This window comes from Lolium rigidum, chromosome 3, assembly GCF_022539505.1.
Source record: "Lolium rigidum isolate FL_2022 chromosome 3, APGP_CSIRO_Lrig_0.1, whole genome shotgun sequence".
NCBI lineage: Eukaryota > Viridiplantae > Streptophyta > Magnoliopsida > Poales > Poaceae > Lolium > Lolium rigidum.
In genome coordinates this window covers 399,777,865-399,800,938 of record NC_061510.1, presented here as the reverse complement: position 1 = coordinate 399,800,938, position 23,074 = coordinate 399,777,865, and the positions used below count along the sequence as shown (strand labels likewise).

General features: G+C 47.3%; 1 protein-coding gene across 1 annotated transcript; it reads left to right on the top strand.

The window, feature by feature from the left end:
• Positions 1 to 13,788: 13,788 nt before the first annotated feature.
• Positions 13,789 to 21,737, top strand: LOC124700911 (protochlorophyllide-dependent translocon component 52, chloroplastic-like). The gene is made up of 9 exons (XM_047232967.1): positions 13,789 to 14,244; positions 16,852 to 16,884; positions 16,976 to 17,157; positions 17,292 to 17,363; positions 17,399 to 17,428; positions 17,533 to 17,692; positions 20,851 to 21,042; positions 21,133 to 21,320; positions 21,433 to 21,737. The coding sequence occupies exons 1-9, from the start codon at positions 13,789 to 13,791 to the stop codon at positions 21,680 to 21,682; spliced, it is 1,563 nt and encodes a 520-aa protein (XP_047088923.1). The 3' UTR covers positions 21,683 to 21,737.
• Positions 21,738 to 23,074: the final 1,337 nt, after the last annotated feature.

Below are 23,074 nucleotides of genomic sequence, written 5' to 3'. Positions count from 1 at the left end.
CAAATGAAAATGCTCAAATTGAATGAAAGTTGCGTACATATCTGAGGATCATGCACGTAAATTGGCATAATTTTCTGAGTTACCTACAGGGAGGTTTTGCCCAGATTCGTGACAGCAAAGAAATCTGGAACTGTGCAGTAATCCAAATCTAGTACTTACTTTTCTATCAACGGCTTAACTTGGCACAACAAAACACAAAACTAAGATAAGGAGAGGTTGCTACAGTAGTAAACAACTTCCAAGACACAAAATAAAAACAAAGTACTGTAGGTAAAAACATGGGTTGTCTCCCATAAGCGCTTTTCTTTAACGCCTTTCAGCTAGGCGCAGAAAGTGTGTATCAAGTAACATCGAGAGATGAAGCATCAACATCATAATTTGTTCTAATAATAGAATCATAAGGTACCTTCATTCTCTTTCTAGGGAAGTGTTCCATACCTTTCTTGAGAGGAAATTGATATTTAATATTACCTTCCTTCATATCAATAGTAGCACCAACGGTTCGAAGAAAAGGTCTTCCCAATATAATGGGACAAGATGCATTGCATTCAATATCCAAGACAACAAAATCAACGGGAACAAGATTATTGTTAACGGTAATGCGAACATTATCAACTTTACCCAAAGGTTTCTTTGTAGAATGATCAGCAAGATTAACATCCAAATAACAATTTTTCAGCGGTGGCAAGTCAAGCATATTATAAATTTTCTTAGGCATAACAGAAATACTTGCACCAAGATCACATAAAGCATTACAATCAAAATCTTTAATCTTCATCTTAATGATGGGCTCCCAACCATCCTCTAGTTTTTTAGGAATAGAGGCTTCACGCTCTAGTTTCTCTTCTCTAGCTTTTATGAGAGCATTTGTAATATGATGCGTGAAAGCCAAATTTATAGCACTAGCATTAGGACTTTTAGCAAGTTTTTGCAAGAACTTTATAACTTCAGAGATGTGGCAATCATCAAAATTCAAACCATTATAATCTAAAGCAATGGGATCATCATCCCCAATGTTGGAAAAAAATTCAGCAGCATTATCACAGGCAATTTCAGCAGTTTTAGCAGTTTCAGGCAATTTTTCGCGCTTTGCATTAGAAGTGGAAACATTGCTAACACCAATTCTTTTATTAGTATTAGTAGGAGGTGCAGCAACATGTGTAGCATTAGCATTACTAGTGGTGGTAATAGTCCAAACTTTAGCTATATTCTTCTCTTTAGCTAGTTTTTCATTTTCTTCTCTATCCCACCTAGCACGCAGTTCAGCCATTAATCTTATATTCTCATCAATTCTAACTTGAATGGCATTTGCTGTAGTAGCAATCTTATTATGATGATTCTCATTAGGCAAAACTTTTGATTTCAAAAGATCAACATCAGCAGCCAAGACTATCGACTTTAGAAGCAAGTATATCAATTTTCCCAAGCTTTTCTTCAACAGATTTGTTAAAAGCAGTTTGTGTACTAATAAATTCTTTAAGCATGGCTTCAAGTCCAGGGGGTGAATTCCTATTATTGTTGTAAGAATTTCCATAAGAAATACCATAGCCGTTGCCATTATTATAAGGATATGGCCTATAGTTGTTACTAGAATTGTTCCGGTAAGCATTGTTGTTGAAATTATTATTTTTAATGAAGTTTACATCAACATGTTCTTCTTGTGCAACCAATGAAGCTAATGGAACATTATTAGGATCAATATTAGTCCTATCATTCACAAGCATAGACATAATAGCATCAATCTTATCACTCAAGGAAGAGGTTTCTTCGACGAATTTACCTTCTTACCTTGTGGAGCTCTTTCCGTGTGCCATTCAGAGTAGTTGATCATCATATTATCAAGAAGCTTTGTTGCTTCACCAAGAGTGATGGACATAAAGGTACCTCCAGCAGCTGAATCCAATAAATTCCGTGAAGAAAAATTTAGTCCTGCATAGAAGGTTTGGATGATCATCCAAGTAGTCGAGTCCATGGGTTGGACAATTTTTAACCGAGAGATTTCATTCTTTCCCAAGCTTGAGCAACATGTTCAGTATCTAATTGTTTAAAATTCATTATGCTACTCCTCAAAGATATAATTTTAGCAGGGGGATAATATCTACCAATAAAAGCATCCTTGCATTTAGTCCATGAATCAATACTATTCTTAGGCGAGAGATAGCAACCAATCTTTAGCTCTTCCTCTTAATGAGAAAGGGAACAATTTTAGTTTAATAATATCACCATCTACATCTTTATATTTTTGCATTTCACATAGTTCAACAAAATTATTAAGATGGGCAGCGACATCATCGGAACTAACACCAGAAAATTGATCTTTCATAACAAGATTCGAGTAAAGCGGGTTTAATTTCAAAGAATTCTCGCTGTAGTAGCAGGTGGAGCAATAGGTGTGCATAAGAAATCATTATTATTTGTGGTTGTGAAGTCACACAACTTAGTATTTTCAGCGTTGGCCATTTTAGCAACAGTAAATAAAGCAAACTAGATAAAGTAAATGCAAGTAAACTAATTTTTTGTGTTTTCGATATAGCAAACAAGATAGCAAATAAAGTAAAACTAGCAACTAATTTTTTTGTATTTTGATTTAGTGCAGCAAACAAAGTAGTAAATAAAATAAAGCAAGACAAAAACAAAGTAAAGAGGTTGAGAAGTGGAGACTCCCCTTGCAGCGTGTCTTGATCTCCCGGCAACGGCGCCGGAAAAAGAGCTTGATGGCGTGTATTTCACACGTTCGTTGGGCAACCCCAAGAGGAAGGTATGATGCGCACAGCGAGCAAGTTTTCCCTCGAGAAAGAAACCAAGGTTTATCGAACCGAGGAGGAGCCAAGAAGCACGTTGAAGGTTGATGGCGGCGGGATGTAGTGCGGCGCAACACCAGGGATTCCGGCGCCAACGTGGAACCTGCACAACACAACCAAACTACTTTGCCCCAACAAAACAGTGAGGTTGTCAATCTCACCGGCTTGCTGTAACAAAGGATTAACCGTATTGTGTGGAAGATGATTGTTTGCAGAGAAAACGGTAGAACAAGTATTGCAGTAGATTGTATTTCAGGTAAAGAGAATTGGACCGGGGTCCACGAGTTCACTAGAGGTGTCTCTCCCATAAGACGAACGAGCATGTTGGGTGAACAAATTACGGTTGGGCAATTGACAAATAAAGAGAGCATGACAATGCACATACATATCATGATGAGTATAGTGAGATTTAATTGGGCATTACGACAAAGTACATAGACCGCCATCCAAGCTGCATCTATGCCTAAAAGTCCACCTTCGAGGTTATCATCCGAACCCCTCCGAGTATTAAGTTGCAAGCAACGAGACAATTGCATTAAGTATGGTGCGTAATGTAATCAACAACTACATCCTTAGACATAGCATCAATGTTTTATCCCTAGTGGCAACGAGCACAACACAACCTTAGAACTTTACATCACTTGTCCCAAGTGTCAATGCGGGCATGAACCCACTATCGAGCATAAGTACTCCCTCTTGGAGTTACAAGCATCTACTTGGCCGAGCATCTACTAGTAACGGAGAGCATGCAAGATCATAAACAACACATAAGCATAACTTTGATAATCAACATAACAAGTATTCTCTATTCATCGGATCCCAACAAACGCAACATATAGAATTACATATAGATGATCTTGATCATGATAGGCAGCTCACAAGATCCGACAATGATAGCACAATGGGGAGAAGACAACCATCTAGCTACTGCTATGGACCCATAGTCCAGGGGTAGACTACTCACACATCACACCGGAGGCGACCATGGCGGCGTAGAGTCCTCCGGGAGATGATTCCCCTCTCCGGCAGGGGTGCCGGAGGCGATCTCCTGGATCCCCCGAGATGGGATCGGCGGCGGCGGCGTCTCTGGAAGGTTTTCCGTATCGTGGTTCTCGGTACTGGGGGTTTCGTCACGGAGGCTATTTGTAGGCGGAAGGGCAGGTCAAGAGGCGGCACGGGGGCCCCACACCACAGGGCCGCGCGGCCAAGGGGGGGCCGCGCCGCCCTAGGGTGTGGCCCCCTCGTCGCCCCTCTTCGTCTCTCCTTCGGACTTCCGGAAGCTTCGTGGAAAAATAGGCCCCCGGGCTTTGATTTCGTCCAATTCCGAGAATATTTCCTTACTAGGATTTCTGAAACCAAAAACAGCGGAAAACGACAGAATCGGCACTTCGGCATCTTGTTAATAGGTTAGTTCCGGAAAATGCACGAATATGACATAAAGTGTGCATAAAACATGTAGATAACATCAATAATGTGGCATGGAACACAAGAAATTATCGATACGTTGGAGACGTATCGAGGTGTTGGAGGCACTTGCCGTAGGTTGGGATAGCCTTTTAAATCCCCATCCATTAGTGATGATGGCTCTACGATCTATGAAGGATTGTCCAAAGTACACCATGAGTAAAGCCGTATTATCGGGGAAGTCTACCGGAGGTGTGCGGGTGGACAAAAGGGTGGGTTTGCGATCGCGGAGAAGGCGGTGTGGGCTTGGATCTTTATACCTGGCCTCACACCAAAGGAAGTGTGAACGGGGGCAAGTCCCTGCGGATGGCAAAAAGGGTGAGATCTCTTGTGGGAAAAGTAACGCACCTCTGCAGAGGATACTGAATTGTGGCTGTCACTCCCTGTTCCGGGAAGGGAACTGCGAACGCGGCAGGAAAGGAACTCCACGAAGTTCTAGTCAACTCCGTGAAGACTGACGGGCATAGTTTTCAGAATAAAATAAACCTTTTGAAGAAATGTTTATGAAAACTTGCATTGGCCTATGACTTTCTGGTCTATGGCTGTAGCTAGTGCATGATACACATATTTCCTAATATGAACTTGTTGAGTACGCTCGTACTCATTCTATCTCGTTTGAACCCCCTTCTTAGAGCAAGGCACCGAAGGAGAAACTACCGTGGAACTCGAAGACAAAGGAGTCAACTGCAACAAGATGAAGAATCCAATCAAAGGAGTCAATGGAGTCAACTTCTGCATCAGCTATTATGGAAACCTAGACTAGTAATAGAAGGGAACCTTTCCCTAATCCTAGCACCTAAGTAGCTAGAGTTCTATAGCAAGCCAATTAGCTCTTAAACTTGAGTTAGCAATAAGATAGACTACGAGTCGTTCTTCTGGAGCTTTATTTGAAGTTTTACCTCACTCGTAAAGTAGGAGGTTGTGTGGATCTTATGTAAAGCTGTTCGTGTGTACTTCTATAGACATACCTTGGACTCGCATATGTTTCTGTTGTACCACTCTGAGAGATGTAATATAGGTGGAACGGTGTTTCACTTGTGTTATGTCAACAACTTGTGTACTACACCATGCAGTGGTACGCTGGGTCACCACACATATACAGTACCATATTTGTTAGTACCGAATTAATGAGTACCAATCTTCCACCCAGAGACAACAATTTACCTTTCCAACTACTGAGGTGTTTTTGTAATCTTTCTTCCACTAATTTCCATTCCGCAATTGTAAGTCTCCGATAGTGAATCGGAATACCCAAATAACGAATCGGAAATTGGCCTTGCCCACAACCAAATAACTCTGTATACAGAGCTACATCATCTTGGGCATCACCGAAGCAGAACAATTCACTTTTATGGAAGTTAATTTTCAATCCTGATAATTGCTCAAAAGCTGCTAAAGTTAATTTCAGATTTTGAGCTTTTTCAATATCGTGATCCATAAATAGAATTGTATCATCAGCGTATTGAAGGATAGATAAGCCACCATCAACCAGATGTGGAATCACACCTTCAGTATGACCATCAGACTTGGCCCTCTCTATGAGTACAGCCAGCATATCCGCTACAATGTTAAACAACATCGGTGATAGCGGATCCCCTTGGCGTAACCCTTTACGTGTTTGGAAATAGTGTCCGATGTCATCATTAACCCGGATTGCAACACTACCTCCATACACGAAATCATTAATTAGAGCTCGCCACTCAGGCGAAAAGCCTTTCATCCTGAGTGTCTGTTGAAGGAAAGACCATTTAACTTTATCATACGCCTTCTCAAAATCAAGTTTTAAAATAACCCCATTTAATTTCTTAGAATGCATCTCATGTACCGTCTCATGCAAAACCGCCACTCCATCAAGGATATTACGTCCTTGCATAAAGGCTGTCTGCGATGGTAAAACAACATGATCCGCAACCGTATTAAGTCTAATGGTGGCCACTTTCGTGAAAATCTTGAAACTTACATTTAATAGGCAAATGGGTCTATATTGTTGGATCCTTTCTGCCTCATTAATTTTCAGTAACAAGATAACTTCACCAAAATTTAGACGAAATAATTCTAGTTGTTCAATGTGTAAATCACTGAACAAATCTAGAAGGTCCGATTTAATCGTATCCCAGAAGGATTGATAAAACTCAGCTGGAAAACCATCTGGACCCGGTGCTTTGTTGCATTCCATTTGGAAAACTGCCTTCTTAACCTCTTCCTCAGTATAAGGTGCGGTTAGCAAGCCGTTTTCTTCCATAGAAACTTGGGGTATATCATCCGTTAAATCCTCGTTAAGAGAGAAAGTACTTTCCTCCGGAGGACCAAACAGACCCTTATAATAATTAGTAATGTAAGACTTGAGTTGCTCATGGCCTTCAATCAACCCTTCATCTTGAATAAGAGAATGAATACGTTTTTTCCGGTGTCTCCCATTGGCTAAGCCATGGAAATACCGCGTATTTGAGTCTCCTTCCAAGATGAATTGAGCTTTGGAACGTTGATACCATTTGAGTTCCTCTTCGCGAAGAAGACTCGCCATCTGTTCGTTGTATTGATTTTTAAGCTCAATCTCATGTGTAGACAGTGGTCTAATCTCCGCAACAGCCTCAAGCTCATCAATCACATTTGATAAGCGAGTCTTTTCTTTTTTAAGAATACCAGTCGTATGGGCAGCCCAACCAGAGAGATGTTTGCGCAATGACCGCATTTTATTATTCCATCTCAAAATAGGCGTGCTCCCCCCCGACCGGTCTGTCCCAAACCCTTTTAACCATATCATGAAATCCCTCTCGATATAACCAGCCAAGTTCAAATTTGAACGGTCGTTTACCAACGGGTCTGGGATTCCCAGTGGTTAGAAGGATGGGAGCGTGGTCAGACAGTTTTCAATACGTTCTAGTGCACGGACTGAAACCATAGGGTATTTATTTTCCCATTCGGTATTCATCAACACGCGATCTAGTTTCTCGTATGTGGGCTCAGGCAATCTGTTTGCCCAAGTAAACTGTCGACCAGTCATAAACACCTCTCTTAAATCAAGGCTATCGATGACAGCGTTGAATAAGAAAGGCCAATGACCATCAAAACGGCCTTTACTTTTCTCATGAGGAAACCTCAACAAATTAAAATCTCCTCCGATTAAAATCGGATAAGGATTATCCTTTGTAAGGTTTACCAACTCACGTAAAAAGTCAGCCTTAAACACTTCCTAGGCGGCACCGTACACGGCAACCAGACTCCACATGAAACCATCTGCTTTATTCTGAATGTCGAGCTTAATGTAGTACTCTCCATCAGAACTAGCCAAGACGGTCATGGTGTCTATGCGGACGCCAAGTAAAATACCCCCCGATCTACCACGGGGCGGGCGAGAAAACCACTGAAAGTTAATCCCGCCTGACAAACGGTCGAGAAAACTTTGAGAGAAATTCCGCCTACCCGTCTCCGATATAGCGATAAAATCTAAATCATAATCTCTACAACCATCAGAAATGTGGGAATGCTTAGCCAAGTCACGAAGACCTCTGCTATTCCGGAACATGCCATTCATCGAGAAACTATTTTAGATTTAGAGTTCTTGCCGTACCTACGAGATTTCTTTCCAGCCGATGATCGAGAACCACGTTCGGACGCTTGTAAATCAGAACTAAGCTCCGCGTGTTCTAAATCAACTTCTGAAATGTTGCCAATAATAGCCGAGAGAATTTGACCATCTAGGATGTCATCATCTTCATCATCGTCTATAATTGTCGTTTCAGGCCCAGTGGAGACATTCGGAGCAACCGTTAAACGGTCAAGCTCCGTTTGTCTCAACACATTAGCCGAAACAGAAATCTCCTCAGACCGACTACCCAAGGAAACCCCTAGGCTACTCAAATTAGAAGAAATACGAGTATCTGAAAAAGAAACAAAAGACTTAGACGATTGTTTAATACCTGCCGTGTCGAGGTTCATCTCCGCCTTGCGTCGCATGGCTCTCTGCATGACGTCCTCATCCGTCGCCCCCGCCCCATCCTCCGAAAGAGCATACCTCCCACTCCTCCTCACCGTCGGCTGAACGACTGGAGGAGGGACCGTGGGTGGAGGCTGCTGCAAGGAGGCTGGCGAAGAAGTGGGCGAGCGCGGCGGAGAACCAGCTAGTGAAGTAGGAGCCGTCGATACAGGGGTAGTAGGTGAAGCAGCCCCCTGTATCACCCCCGCCTTGGCAGGCGGCGACGAGGAAGCAGGCGGAACCGCCGGCTCGGTAGACCTATCCGCTGTAGTCGGCGCGGTCCTCGGAGTCCGCTGCTCATCGTCCCGCATCTCCTCCACCACTGCGACACTCCGGCGTGACACAGGCGGAGAAGACTCGGGCAACACCTCCACCCGGCACACCTGCGTGTCGCCCTCAGGGACCGACTGCCCCGGCGAAGAAAGCGCCGTGGCCACCTGCTGCACCGGCATAGTGGGCACACCAACAGACTGTTGCGGTGACCCCGTAGCCAACGACACCGTGGCCGGCTGCGGCGAGGACCCCAGCGAGGAGGCCGTGTCCAAGGCCGCCGTGGCCTGCTGCCGCGTGGCGAGCCGCTCCGGCATGGTCGGCACGGCCTGGTAGGTCGGTGAAGCCGGCCTCTCCTCGGCCGACCCCCGCGCGCGCAGAGGCTCCGCGGTCGGCTGCGCATGCAGCGAGGACGCAGAGGGCTGCTGCACCACCGACGTCGGCTGAAACACTGAATCCGTCTGAGGCGAAGTAGGAGACGGAACCAGTGGCTGCTGCACCCGCGGTGAAGCGGAGACCGGACGAGTACGACCCTGCATAAAGATCCGAACTCTGGAAGGTGAGGGATCCCGTGGAGCCACAGGGGAAGAGGCGACCAAGTGTGGCGACTCGACTCTAGCACGAGCCACAATCTGACGCCCTCTATCCGTCATCGGCGAGTGGTTGAAAGGAGTCAACGCCACCTGTGTAGACTGTACCGCCGATGTGCCAGAATGCGTCAGAGGATGTCCATCAACATCCATACCAGCAGCCTCCGGCGCCGCATCAGCAGATGCCTCATCATGCCTGTCCTCCTCTGAACCATGCGAACCATCATCATTCCCTCCTTCCTTCCAGAAAAAGGGTCGAAACCGAGGGTCTGGCTGGAACCCCACTGCCTCACGACTGAAGCGAAAACGATAACCATTAAGCTGTAAAAGTGCAATCACCTCCAGGCAACCATTATTCTTCTCCAGAACTGTAGGATCACGCATAGCCACAAGAACACGAATAATCCCCTGACTCCGAAGAGAGAACAAATCAACATCTAGAGTGGTGCCACTAAGAGAACCCACTGCCCAGATACCTAGGAAATGGCGAGCAGAGTCCGGTACTCCACTGACGTGTACCCAAACCGGCTCCATAACGAAAAGAGGCTGAACATCCTGATGCACCCATGAAGAAACCAGAACCTGAGCATTAACCTTGGGCACACTCATCTGCATACCATCAATCCGGGACAAGTCATCAGCTGTAGGAATACCAATAAGAAAAGCATTAGCCCCATGGGGCACCGCCTCCCATTTCCACGTTGGGTTCCCTGGACACATGCGGGCCATCAGACTCTGAACATCAACTGCAGAGACAGCCCCCTCCCCTGACACCTACACTAAAGCTGTGGGCGCTCCAGAAGAGATCAACTGTGGCTTATACACTGAGTCTGGAATCTGAAGATCAAGTGTGGCATCATTACCGCAACCAACAAAGAAGCTCGTAGGTCTAGGCAACTTCAGTATAGGACACCTAATAGTAGGATGTGCCCCAGAATCACAAATCAGACAATAATGAATAGCCTTACAATCTTTAGTTGCATGAGTATTAACAGCACATTTCCAACATCTTCCCGCCTTCTTCTGCTTCGCCACTGGTGCAGCAGTATCAGGAACGGGGACAATAGGCTGCACGGGGACCAGAGGCGCATCAGAAATCAGAGATGGCTGCCCTATTGGGCCTGGCACCAACTGTCCAAGAGGCGGCACAGTCTGCCCCAAAGGTGACGGCTGCTGCCCTCCAGGAGGCGCCGGCTGCCCCTGAGGTGCAGCAGTCTTCTTCTTCCGTCTCTTCTTCACCTGTCCAGGTTGCTGATGTACCGGTTGTTGCATGGGAGGCTGTACCATACCCTGCTGGTTAGGCACAGGAAACTGAAACGAACCTTGAAAATGCTGGTACTGTTGCGGCGGCGTGAACTGCACCGGCGGCTGAGGCACCGGCGGCCGAAAAGGCGGGCGATACCCCGCCGAAGGTCCCAGATACGGAGCGGGCTGCCTCGGTGCAGGGAACTGAACTGAAAACTATAGAGCTAAACCATGGTGTCTACGGGCTACGACTACCACTACTGAACTTCCTTCCGGTACTGGCCAAGTTGGAAGAAAACCTACAAGGATGAACTAGTTATGACTGTCGCTTGCTGCGCAAGAGGTGGTGGCTTGGCGGTGAATATCGGCGTCAGATCGAGCTTCTGGTTGAGGCGCACGTCCTCCTGGTGATTCTGGTTGGGACGTGCCACGCGGCCGGGCAGAGTTGGAAGAGAGTGGCGCTGCTGCTATAGCCTCCACCGGCGCGGCGCATGGGGAGTCGAAAGTGGTGACGTTGCCGATCTGTAGTTGAGTTGAGCTAGGTTGGAATCAGGGGCTCGTAGACTGCCGCTAGTTCCATAACTTTTTTAGCACGCTATAGCGATCTTAGAGCGGCTAATAGCGAGATTGACGCCATAGCGAGCAAATTATGCATAACGTACCGTTCACCTTCTAAATACGCAAAATGGGATGCTCTAATGTCGGAACTGATGTGAGGATGAGGCCATAGAGATAGCCATGGCTCAGTGCTATCTAGATGAGCTAGCCCAGTGGCACAGCCTCGCCGTTCAGGAGTCTGCGTTGGCTCAGGGTAGGCCAATGACACCTCCGGTCACCCCTACGCGCAGCCAGGCGCTAGCTCGCGCCACCACCTGCTCTAGCTCCTACACCGCCAGCACCACCTCCTCCCACACCAACACCACCTCCTCCCACACCAGCTTCAGCATTGCGTTGTGGAAGCTCTAATGCCATCGCCCATCACCTAACCACCCCTTTAGTGATAGGCCACTATATTTTTTGAACATATGAGGGTCCCAAAAAGGACCCATAGCCCATTATGATAAAAGCAACATGAACAGTAACTTGCAAAGGACTTGATGTGTAGTAGCCAGACCATAATATTTAAAGCACAAAGAACTCACTACAACTCAGCAAACAAAGAGTACATGAATGCCTTCCAGAATGATATGCAGGGAGCATAGGCGTCAACAGTGGCAGAGCTAGAACAATATGGGTGGGGGTGCCAAGCTTGAAATATTTCCCATTGTGCTTCTCATTAAGCCTAAAATAGACCAGTATTTCAAGTTTTGATCATAACTATTTGTTAGTTTAGCTTGTTTGCACCTAATATATACACAAGGTTAGCCCAAATACTACTAGGTAAAAAGTTTTTTTTGTATTGGCACCCCCTCCCCCCATGGCGCCCCCACTAGATACGACCCTGGGCGTCAAGATGGTGGAGACAAAACCTTTCATCAAACCAAAGATCGAGAGGGGCCCGAACCAAACCGAGAACGTAAACAGAATTCGACTCACTCTCGTATGGCTCGCCCTCGAGCCCTGGGCGAGTCGGCCGGGTCTTTCCCTCTTGTTCTGTTTCCGCCACGATAAAGACGCACGGAAGAACGAATAAGTAGTCCAGTGTATGTAGGTAAAATAAGATGTACGATACTGTATGATAATTAGGAAGTCTTTTTATTCCTTCACGGAGTCCCTTCTTCAATCTTAAATTGAAAAAAAGATCAGTACCGCAAGCATCTAGGTGTATGCATCCTTACATTGGCCAGGCTGAGCAAAAAAAAGGGGGACGGGTGTGACATCCCCAGGGATAAATATGATTGATATTGTACTCATATCAACAAATTGTAACTTCTTTTTCGAAAGCTCATCTCCAAAGAAGTTCAAGGTTAAGTATGCTTGGCCCGAAGCGATTTGAGGATGAGCTAGTTCAGATATCCTAGTGAGCTGCCAGGGCTAACAGCCCAACCAGGGGTGGTTGGGGTGTTACACAGGGCAGAGCCCACTCCCAATTATACTGAGTAATCTGCATCAGCATACTAAACTTCTTGCATAAGCTCATCGGCATAACACCACCCATATCCAACTTCTTCACATCTAATCTGGTAAAAAATCTCAGGCATCACGAAGTAGGTATGGTACTTATAGCAGCCAGAGCGACAATTGAGACTGAAGGCTCGCAGTAGAGCTTACAATACTTGGAACGAGGAAACATGGTTTCAGGCTGATGAAGAACCTGATCTTCTTTTGAATCTTAAACACAACGCAATAGACATGATGTGTTTCAGCAAGATCATCCTCTGAATGGATCAGTTCTCTTTCATCAGCATCCCATGCCTCGTCATGTCTCAATCAAACGCATCGGTGGCGACAAACCAAGCCACCCCTGTGATCCCTTCGATGCGCATCCAACACGAGAAGCGGAAGCCACGCTGACCATGGTTAGTCACCCCGCATCGATCGAACTCAGCACCGCCAAGATGCTCAACAACTCACAGCGGACCAAGCCCAGTTTCAACTCGTGGGGCCCAGATCCTTCTAGACCGGAGGCACTCATGCATACCATCGCAACAACCGCTCGACCGAACTAGTCACGATCATCCGATGGAGGCCAAGATTGAAGCCAGAGAGGATCAAAGTGGGGACTGGGGAGGATGGCAAACATGACCAACAAGATCACCAGATCTACTTTATTTGGGGGAAAAGAGAAGTGGAACAAAAGCTAGTATCTACACTACTCCAGACCTCCCTCCCTCTCACCGCTAGCCACCGTGGCTGGCTGGCCGCCAGCGATGACAGAGAGGAAGGCTGGAAACTGGAACGTAGGGGGGGGGGGGGGTCACGAAGGGTAATTCGTCACATAGCGAAGTCTTTGTTTTAGAGTACGCCAATAGCGTATCATATCTTTATAGAAGGTGGAATTTTGAGTACAGAAACAACCACATCTCGCTGAATACAACGAGTGTACCTGACTCCACACCACCACCGACACACGACTACGAAGCAAAAAAATCATGTCCTGAGCTAAGCACCATCGCCACGTCGTGACCAGCGCTAGTCACCTCCGAAGAACAGACCACTTGCCAACGAATCCTCCACCCTTATGCCGTAAAGGAGAGGAAAAGTGAAAAGGCGGAACTCAAAAAAGTTGATAGGCACTGTCTTACACTCGCCGGTAACAACTATCGTTGGGCCTCCAATGATTAACTCGGGCAATGGCGGAGGGCAACCGTATGGCCGTATGGGCAAGTCAAGCGGTACGAGTGGTTTCTCACAGGCCAGTATATAGTCCGGCGTCTTTGTTTCACTTTTGTCAGGAAATTCTCAGAATCATCTCCATGTCTGACTGCCGGACGGAGTGTGCGCCTCGGATGCTCTAACGCCGGCCGTCGGCCGCCGCGGCCCGATCAAGCGAGGCAACGGCATGAATCCCATTTCCCTGCTCCTCATCCCTGGCGCACGTCCCTCCCTCCTGCTCCCGCTCCGCACCTCCGCCTCGCCGCCCAACAGCGCCAGAGCAGCAGGCGCCGCCCGCCTCGCGCCCGCGCGGACGCAGCGCACTCGGCTGTCGCCCCCGGTCTCGGCCGTGGCGGCGGAGACACCGTCCGGTGTGAATGACTCGGAGGGGCAGTTCGACTGGCTGGACCAGTGGTACCCGTTCGCTCCCGTGTGCGACCTCGACCCCGGCGCGCCGCACGGCAAGACGGTGCTGGGCCTCCGCGTTGTCGCCTGGTACGACCGCGCCGTCGACGACTGGCGTGTGTTCGACGACGCGTGCCCGCACCGCCTGGCGCCGCTCTCCGAGGGCCGCATCGACGGCAAGGGCCGCCTCCAGTGCGTCTACCACGGCTGGTGCTTCGACGGCCGCGGCTCCTGTGTTGTATGGTGATCCGAAATCTATTTACCTGTTGTACTATGGAAGGAGTCCTAACGGACTACGGCGTACCAACCGTGCTTGGACGTAAGACATCTACAACTCTATTTCGTGTCCACCAAGAAAGAGAGTTGTTTGCCCCTATATATAGTACAAGGTAGTCATAAAATAGATGAGAGAAAGTTACACATATTGATAGCACGTAGAGGGTCTGTCCTCTCGTGTATTGTAATACTCCTCCAATTATAGTGAGAGCGCCGCCGTGCGTTTCGTGGTTTTTCCCGTTTGGGTTTTCCACGTAAAAATCTTTGTTCTTGTTCTTGTTTGATCTACTTTTATTTGCGCGGTTTTGTAACAAGTGGTATCGTAGCACAAGGTTTCAAGATCGATCCGCCGCCCGGGAGATTTCTCCACTAAGCTCCCGGGCAGCACCGCGCAGCATCAATTGGATCAATCGCCGCGTCTTGCAAGCAATCAAGCAACTTCACAAGTTTGTGGTTTCGTGAGATCAGATCCAGAGATCGCAGTTTTTCGTCGGCGTTCCATGCGCCATCTCCTGCGATCTAAATCGCGTCTGCTCAGACCAAGAAAAGATGCATCACCGTTCCGCGATTCAGTTACCGAGTCTGGTACGATGTTCCGATCCGTTTTCGTGCGGCCTTATTCTAGTTTGCTTCCGTCTGATTCTACAGCCGCGAGTGGATCAAGGTGGAGTACCAGATCGATTTCAAGCTGTATGTACGTGCATGCGTTTGGCCATCCATCTTTATGCATCTGTAGCCTCTGGCCTGCTGAGTATTTTGTTCGGCGTTGTCCCTGATTGACTGAAGTTGTACGTGTGTTTCATCGGAGGATTGCCAGATTGGTTCAAAGTACGCGTACATGAAGCAGCTCAGTTCAAGTTCCGAGGCGAGGTATCAAATCCGATTCTGCTAATTCACGTGAAGACAATCTGCCTCTGGTTCAGATTTGTTTTTGGTTTTTCGGCTCTCCGTATTGCTACGTCCCTCTAAGACACTATCAGGTGCTACCTTTTCCAGTTTTTGCTCTGCAATTTTAATTCTAGTAAGAATTTTTCTCTGGCTTGTACTACTTTGTGATCACAGTTTTATCGACTCATGGATATCATGAAGTACGATGTTCAGCTGTTATATTATGACACAAGGTTTTCCCTATGGCAAGTCGAGATGCGAGCGTTGTTGGCGCAAGCCAATTATGATGATACACTGGATAGTTTTGGAAATAAGCAGGTTGTTGTTTGGACTAGCAAGGAGAATAGAAAGAATTCCTGAGCCACCTATGTTCGATGATTTGTCGCTAGTATGATCATCGTTTTATAGTTTTCAGTTCAAGGTGGAGTTTGGTGAATTATAGCCTGTTGGGAGATATTATGGATGCAAGTTTCAGATATTATGTTGCTGCAATTATATGAAGAACAGAATTGAGTTATCAGAAAAAATATATATGGAGGAGGTAATATTTATGCCTGTTGGTAGCCAGCATTATACTCTTTGCTCTCCAAGTTTTTGCTGTTATACATGTGAAGGTTTTGCTTTGTTAAACAAGTTCGTGATGAAGATTATTTGAGATGCAAGTGGAGATTGTTTTCTGCTAGATACTACAATATTTAGTACTGTAAGTTTCAGTGCAATTCAGTTGTCTATGCTCTTTCAAGAGGGGTCTATTGCATGTTGAGGTTCCTTCATCCGACGAGATGTTCTACGAGAGACAGCTTTTTGACCATGTCATGGATTTTCATTAGCCATTACAGATCGGCAGTTTTTGGTGTACGTGATGCCCTTCGTACCAGATGCTCTTGCATGAGTATGTTTGCCGAGGTTTGTGCTTTCAGTTTTGTAGCACGTTTAGATTCTATGAGATGAGTTCTTCACAATGTTATGTGCACGAAGATGTTGCACTATGAGCTATGCGCTCGTTCGGACACCACGGGAGATATGATGACTTATGTCATTTGGTGATTGAGCAGTTTCAGTTTTCTTTGAGGTCAGTAGCACAGACTCGGATTTTTTGTTGGGTTATATTGGAGATCCAAGTTCGTTTGTCCGCTTTGTTGATAGCTGTGTTGTTTCCTTGACGACCCAAGATTAATTTGCTCAAATTTGACTTCGTGAGAAGTTTATTAGTCCTATGGACGTTTCAAGGCACAAGGTTTACTTGTGATGACTTTAGTTGAGGAGTTGAATGATATCTATGAGCAGTTGCAAGGGATTTCGGCTCAAGGTGGAGTTTGTTGTATGGTGATCCGAAATCTATTTACCTGTTGTACTATGGAAGGAGTCCTAACGGACTACGGCGTACCAACCGTGCTAGACGTAGCACATCTACAACTCTATTTCGTGTCCACCAAGAAAGAGAGTTGTTTGCCTCCTATATATAGTACAAGGTAGTCATAGAATAGATGAGAGAAAGTTACACATATTGATAGCACGTAGAGGGTCTGTCCTCTCGTGTATTGTAATACTCCTTCAATTATAGTGAGAGCGCCGCCGTGCGTTTCGTGGTTTTTCCCGTTTGGGTTTTCCACGTAAAAATCTTTGTTCTTGTTCTTGTTTGATCTACTTTTATTTGCGCGGTTTTGTAACATCCTGCCAGTTCATCCCGCAGGCCCCCGCCCTCGGCCCACCCGTACGTAACTGATGCGCATCTCCTTCCTCCGACTCCGATCACGAAACCTACCAGAGTCCAAATCTTTCTCTCCGTTGATGATTCTTGGCAGGTGCACAAGAACAGCAAGGCGTGCGTGGCGTCGTACCCGAGCGTGGTGCAGAACAGCGTGCTGTGGTTCTACCCGAGGGCCGAGGCCGAGCACCGGGACGTGCTGCGGAGGAAGCGCCCGCCCTTCTTCCCGCAGATCGACGACCCCTCCTACGACACCCACATCAGGGACATCCCCTACGGGTAAAACAAACACCCAAACAGTTCACTTCCATTCTGATCGAGCATGCCTCGATCGATGCCATTGCCTCCTCCGCCGTTGTTCCATGGCGCGCGATGAAGGTGATGGTGCCGCGCGCGTCGCCATGTCTTTGCAGGTACGATGTGCTGGTGGAGAACCTCCTGGACCCTGCCCACCTCGCCTACGCGCACAAGGGGTTGATGAGGGAGCCACCTGCCAACGCCCTGACGTGTTGGTGACGAGCAAGCTTCGGAGCAAGGAAGATCCCGGAAGATATGTACCCCTGCCCTGCCATGCCATGATCGGACATGGAGGATAAGCTTCCACTTCTCTCAACACGAGTGTTGATTCAGCTGCTCTTCTCCTATCCTCTTCACAGTTGAGTTCGACGTAGAGGGCGGCCAGCCGGTGAAGATGAAGATAGAGGAGGCGAGCGTGGACGGGTTCCTGTCGCCGCAGGAGAACGGAGGCTACTACCGCTACACCGCGCCGTTCATCATCTGCATCTCGTCTCTTTCCGGAGAGGCCGAGGGAGAGGTATGAACTGATCACCTCTGTCTCCCATTGTTGCCGATCAAAGTGAACTCAGCAGTTTAGACAAGAACGAACCGGAATCTATCTATCTATCTATAAGCTACAGCATCCGCTTAGGTTATGTAATGTGCACACCATGGAGACGGACTTGCAGCACCCGAACATCGGTGTACTCTTTATTATCTTGACCATGTTGTGCAAAAGAATAGAATCTGGTGCGAATACACTTTTATAGTGGAAAACAATGGATCGCAATACCAATGCACTCGTGTAGAACAAACAGTGTTTTCAGTCGGAAAATCGATTGTAAATGTGACAACGTGCCAGACAATTCCTGACAAGATCCACTTGTCCTGCGATTTTTGTTGGTCGCGCGACAAGATTTGCCAGGCCATTAACACACATGTTAGTTGTTGGCAGACGCACTGCTTACAGATTCTTTTCCAAGAGACTACTCGTAGAATAAAACAACACTAGAACTATTAGAGATTGATATCAGAGTGGAGATCTGGTGCACATGGGCACTATTGATATCGTTTCAAAAAATTCAATATCATATTTTTGAGTTTTTTTTTTTGAAAACAAATCCATATATAGTCAGTTAGTCGGTGATGTATCCCACAAACGCGGAAAATATCAAATTTAAAAAAAAATTATATTTTAAGCTACACAAATAAAACAGATGTGTAGATCTGAGTAGTTCCACCGGCGCAACGAACTCACATACGGGCGAAAAAAATGCTCCGCTCCTGCGCGTCGCGACCTCCCCCCCTCCCTCCTCCTCCGCCGCCGGCGAGAGCCGCCGGGCAAAGCCCGGGCGGTGCTGGCGGCGGCGGGACATTCCTTACCCGCTCGCAGGGGCCCTGCGCGAGGCAGGCGCGGTCGGCGGCGGTGCACCTAGGGGCTAGTGGAGCTCGGTCCGGCGGCGACGGCGAGGCTTGGCGGCGGCTGTTCTCGGCGGAGGTGCGGGCTGGCGCAGCGTATGGCGGAGGGCGACGGTGGAGGAGGCTGCTGACGGCGGCGTCCCGGGTTTGGGCCAGGCGGGCCCCGATCTGGGCCAGGCTTGCCGCGTCCGGGGCCGGGAGGGCCGTGGAGGTAGCCAACACCGGCGGGGCTCCTCCCGGGTTGCACCGCCGGCTGGTGCCGCACCTGGGCCAGGTGGGCCCAGATCCGGCGGTCCTCGGCAGTACGGCTGCGCGGTCCATCTTCTGTCCGGGAGGGCCGAGGTGAGGCTCTTGCTCGAGTTCGGTGGCGAGTTCTTCGATGCTGACAAAGTGTTCGACTTGACCGGCGGCATGGCGGCGTCGACAACGGCGTGGCAGGGGTGCTTCTTGGCGGCGGTGCGTGGTCTCGGCCAAGGCCGTTTGCGAGGAGTGAGGTTGCGGCGACGCTGCTCTTGGTGTCTGGTCGATGGTGGCAAGGGTTGGTCCGGCCCGGTGCTGCAGGTGGATGGCGACGGCGACCTAGGCGTAGCAGTGTGGTGGCACGGCTAATGGGGCGTGATCGAGGCCTGGCAGGTGGCCGGGCCTGATTTAGGCCCCATTGACCATGCTACTGCGTCCGGACGGCGGGCACCTCGGGTGTCGGAGGGTGGTTCCTCTCCCTTGGGCTGCTGTGTGCTTTGATGGCTGCTGTCAATGGTGCCTTCCTACCCTGCCCAATTCGAGTTGCGGCGTGCTGGTTAATCCATGGGCTCAAGTGCGTGGGGATGCCGGGGCGGCGGCCCTGGAAGGTGGACTGCGCGGCTGGCTCTTCGGCGGGCAACGCGGCGGTGGTGGTGGTCTCTCTCTTCGGTCATGAGGATGGTGTGGAGCGGACGGTGGGGGATCCTGGTGTTGGCGGCGTTTCGGCCTCGGCAACCCCCAGATCGTGTTTGGGATGCCCAACTTAGGGACAGCGAGCGGCTGAGTTGTCGGGCGTGGTGTGTGGATGCTTCCGGCGAAAGCTCGGCGCCTCGGCGCCAACGACGGCGGTGCTCGCGGGTATCGCAACCCTCTTGTGGGCGTCGTTGTGGGTATCCGCCCCACGGTACGGCTCCGGGTGAAAGCCCTTGACCTCATGGTCTCGACGGCGGCGGCGCAATGCGTCGTTTTCCCTCTTGGGGGCGTCGTTGTGGAGCCCCGTTTTGACTCGGTCTCGCGTCAATGTCCTCGTGGCACCTTTGGGGTCTCTGTGTTCTTTTTTGATTTTCTTGGATCTGCTTTGTAAGAGGTTCTCCTCTCCACCTTGTATCGGTTCGGCCGTTGCGGCTTTATTTATAAAGCGGGGCGAAAGCCTATTTCGAAGAAGATCTGGGTAGTTCATTTTTAAATCTCCAAAATATATCAGATTTTATGATTTTTTCTAGCATAGAATAAAAAGAATATTGGGTGGAGATTTTTCATGATTGTGAGATGCATCACTCACAATCTCCAGAATTATTTTCAGATTTTTAAATAACATGTAAAACTACTTTTTTATTTTTTAAAACTGGCGAGAGCACTAGAGCTCGGGAGCCAAAAACACTTTCCGTTGATATCACTTGAAATTAACATGAATATAATCACTTGTGTCAGGAAATGATCAACTGAAATTGAACAGTAACTACTTTTTGTTGCATTTAGTGACTAGCCCAAATTTATCAGGATGTAAAAAAAATTGACTGCATTTAGTGATTACCCCAAATTTATCAGGAAAAAGGTGCAACATTAGCTTCAATATAAAAAAAATTCTAGAATAATTTTGAGAAAAATGGATGTGAATATATTAAATCGGAAACTTCCTCTATATATGCACTTGTAGTTAAAAAAGCAATGTAATAACGATGGAAAATAATTTTGCATCCCTATATAAAGGCACCGCATTGATTAAATTGAAAAACACATAAAACTTAAGTACATTTGCTTATATTTTTGTAAGTACTAAATATTTGACGCACCAGAAACTTGACCTAACTTTTCTGCTCACGTCGACAGAGGGTGAAAGCTAAAAGCAAATGTGGTTTGACAGTTAATTTTTAAAACAATTCTTCTTGTTGATGTTCAGTGGGTAGAATAACATCTCAAACTTTTTTCGTAATTGGGGTCTTTAGGTCCAGATAAGAACAGGCCAGGTGTGACACCAGTCATTCACCTATTTTAATTTAATAGTGAAGATATTTACGGTTTGCGCTTGGTTCTCAGGAGAAGGAAAAGAAGAAACCTCAGTTCACGCAGGTGTTCATGTGCATCCCGGTGTCGCCGGGGAGGAGCAGGCTGATCACCTCTTTTCCGAGGAGCGCAGGCGTCTGGCTCGACAAGATCATACCGCGGTGGTACCACCACATGGGGGTGAACGTCGTCTTGGACTCGGACATCTACCTCCTTCACGTCGAGGTCACGATTTTCTCAGCTCGGGCTCAGGAACCATAAGATTCAGATCCTGGTCTGAAGCAGCAAACCCATTGTTTTCTTCCTTCATTTCAGGATCGAAACTTGGCAGCCGCTGGTGCTGAGAACTGGCATAAAGCCGTGTACGTGCCTACGTCGTCGGATGGCATGGTTATCGCCTTCAGAAACTGGTTCAGAAAGCACTGCCAGAACCAGATCGGTTGGGCTGCCCCAACTGTCGATCAGCTTCCGGTGACTCCAACCAAAGACAAGCTCATGGAGAGGTAAAAGGAAACAGTCAAGCAGCTACCCTTCTTCTTGACTACAACCTGAAGCTCGAAACATCTGAGGATTCGGGTAAATAACATCATCGATCTTGTCCATGGCCTACGTCAGGTACTGCTCACACGTCGCCCAGTGCACGAGCTGCAGCGCGGCGCTGAAGGCTATGAAGGCGCTGGAGGAGGTCCTGCAGGTCACGGCGGTCGCAGTTGTCGTGTTCCTCTCCGTGGCCAAGGGGACGACGGTCGTACATAAAACCGCTGCCGCGTCCTTGGCCGTGTTGTGCTTCGCTGCGTCCCGCTGGCTCGCAAGCTTCATCGAGAAGAACTTCTATTTCCAGGATTACATCCATGCTTACAAGTGAAGACATATTGTGTGTCATTTGCTGATATGATTCGATGTATAAACGAAAACTCAAATCTGATATTGTGTGTCATGCACCCGGTATGTACAAAACATATTTTAAAAAAATTAAAAAGTTCAGAAATTTGTTTTGCTTGTAGGGAGACATGTTCTATGTGTGGACGTGAATTTTCACATAAAACCAATATTTTTTTATGCTTTGTGAAAGAAGACATTTTTTTTTCCTTTTTACACATGTCACAAAACATATCGGTTTTTGCTGAAATAACTTTGTGAACATGTAACACGTCAAGATATACATGAAATATTTTTTTATATTTATTTATTTTTTTCAATATGTTTAAAATGTATTCCAAATAAAGGGTGCATATGCAAAGGTTTTTAGAAACACCCTGTTCTGTATAAAATCCTGTGTCATCTTGTCTCTCCATAGACAAGACCATGCTGATTGCATGCATCATTGCAGCTACATGTGTATAAGTTAATTGGCTAACTTTTTTCATCAGATTAGTCTTTTAAAATAGTTGGTTAGTGTATGAACTTTAACGTGGTATCAGAGCTATGGTTTTGAGTTTAACTCTTGGTGTTCACATTTTTTATTCTATAAATTGTTGTTATCCGTATTGATCTCTCGAGCCATTAGTTGTCTTTGCCTCACACATAAGGGATGATGTTAAACTATATAAGTCGATTGCCTAGCTCTTTGTGCATGAAGACATGATGTGTGCATGCAGCGTTTGGTTTACCCATGTGACCCTGAGCTGTATGAATTGAGATATGCTGAATTGAGACAATGTTTGGTAGATTGCATACGAGTGAGATTTGGCTACCTCGTCTTTTAGGGCACACACACAAAAAGTAAAACAGAGATGAAGCAGCTGCTCTGAAGAGTCTGAATTGAAGAGTTTTCTTCCATCCAAGGCATGCTCAGTGATGCAGGTGCCCTGGCAGGCTGGCGGCCCAACGAACTGACACCGCCGTGCCTTGAATGCGAGCAAACCGTTGGACCAAACCAACCCAAAGGCCCATCGAGGAGTTATTGATGCGTTGGCGGGAGCAATGAATTTTAGAAGAAACAAAAGAGAGAGAGAGCCCTGCGATTCCATGGTGGGTGGCGAGGTCGTGTGGACGTCCGTCGTCGGAAAATCCAAATCAGAATTTTGGGATCATACTATATGTACTTTTTGTCTCTTGTATGTACGGTTGTTGGGGCAGGATGGAATTTGCTAGAATCGGTCCATCTCTCCTGCACCTGACACGAGCACGACCTAGTCTTGTTTTTAGTCTTGAAGATCATTTTTGTACCGCAAGCAGTCACGTATTCTTCATGCATGTGGGATATGGCTCGTGTCTCGTGTACCGCTGAGACTACACAACGTCTTTCGTGTATGTA

What these genes read in the sequence shown, in the direction of transcription:
- LOC124700911 (XM_047232967.1), top strand. Translation starts at nt 13,789, where the DNA reads ATGAATCCCATTTCCCTGCTCCTCATCCCTGGCGCACGTCCCTCCCTC. An exon ending in ATCAGGGACATCCCCTACGG is followed by an intron (nt 17,158 to 17,291) that starts GTAAAACAAACA and finishes ATGTCTTTGCAG; the next exon opens with GTACGATGTGCTGGTGGAGA. An exon ending in AGCAAGGAAGATCCCGGAAG is followed by an intron (nt 17,429 to 17,532) that starts ATATGTACCCCT and finishes TATCCTCTTCAC; the next exon opens with AGTTGAGTTCGACGTAGAGG.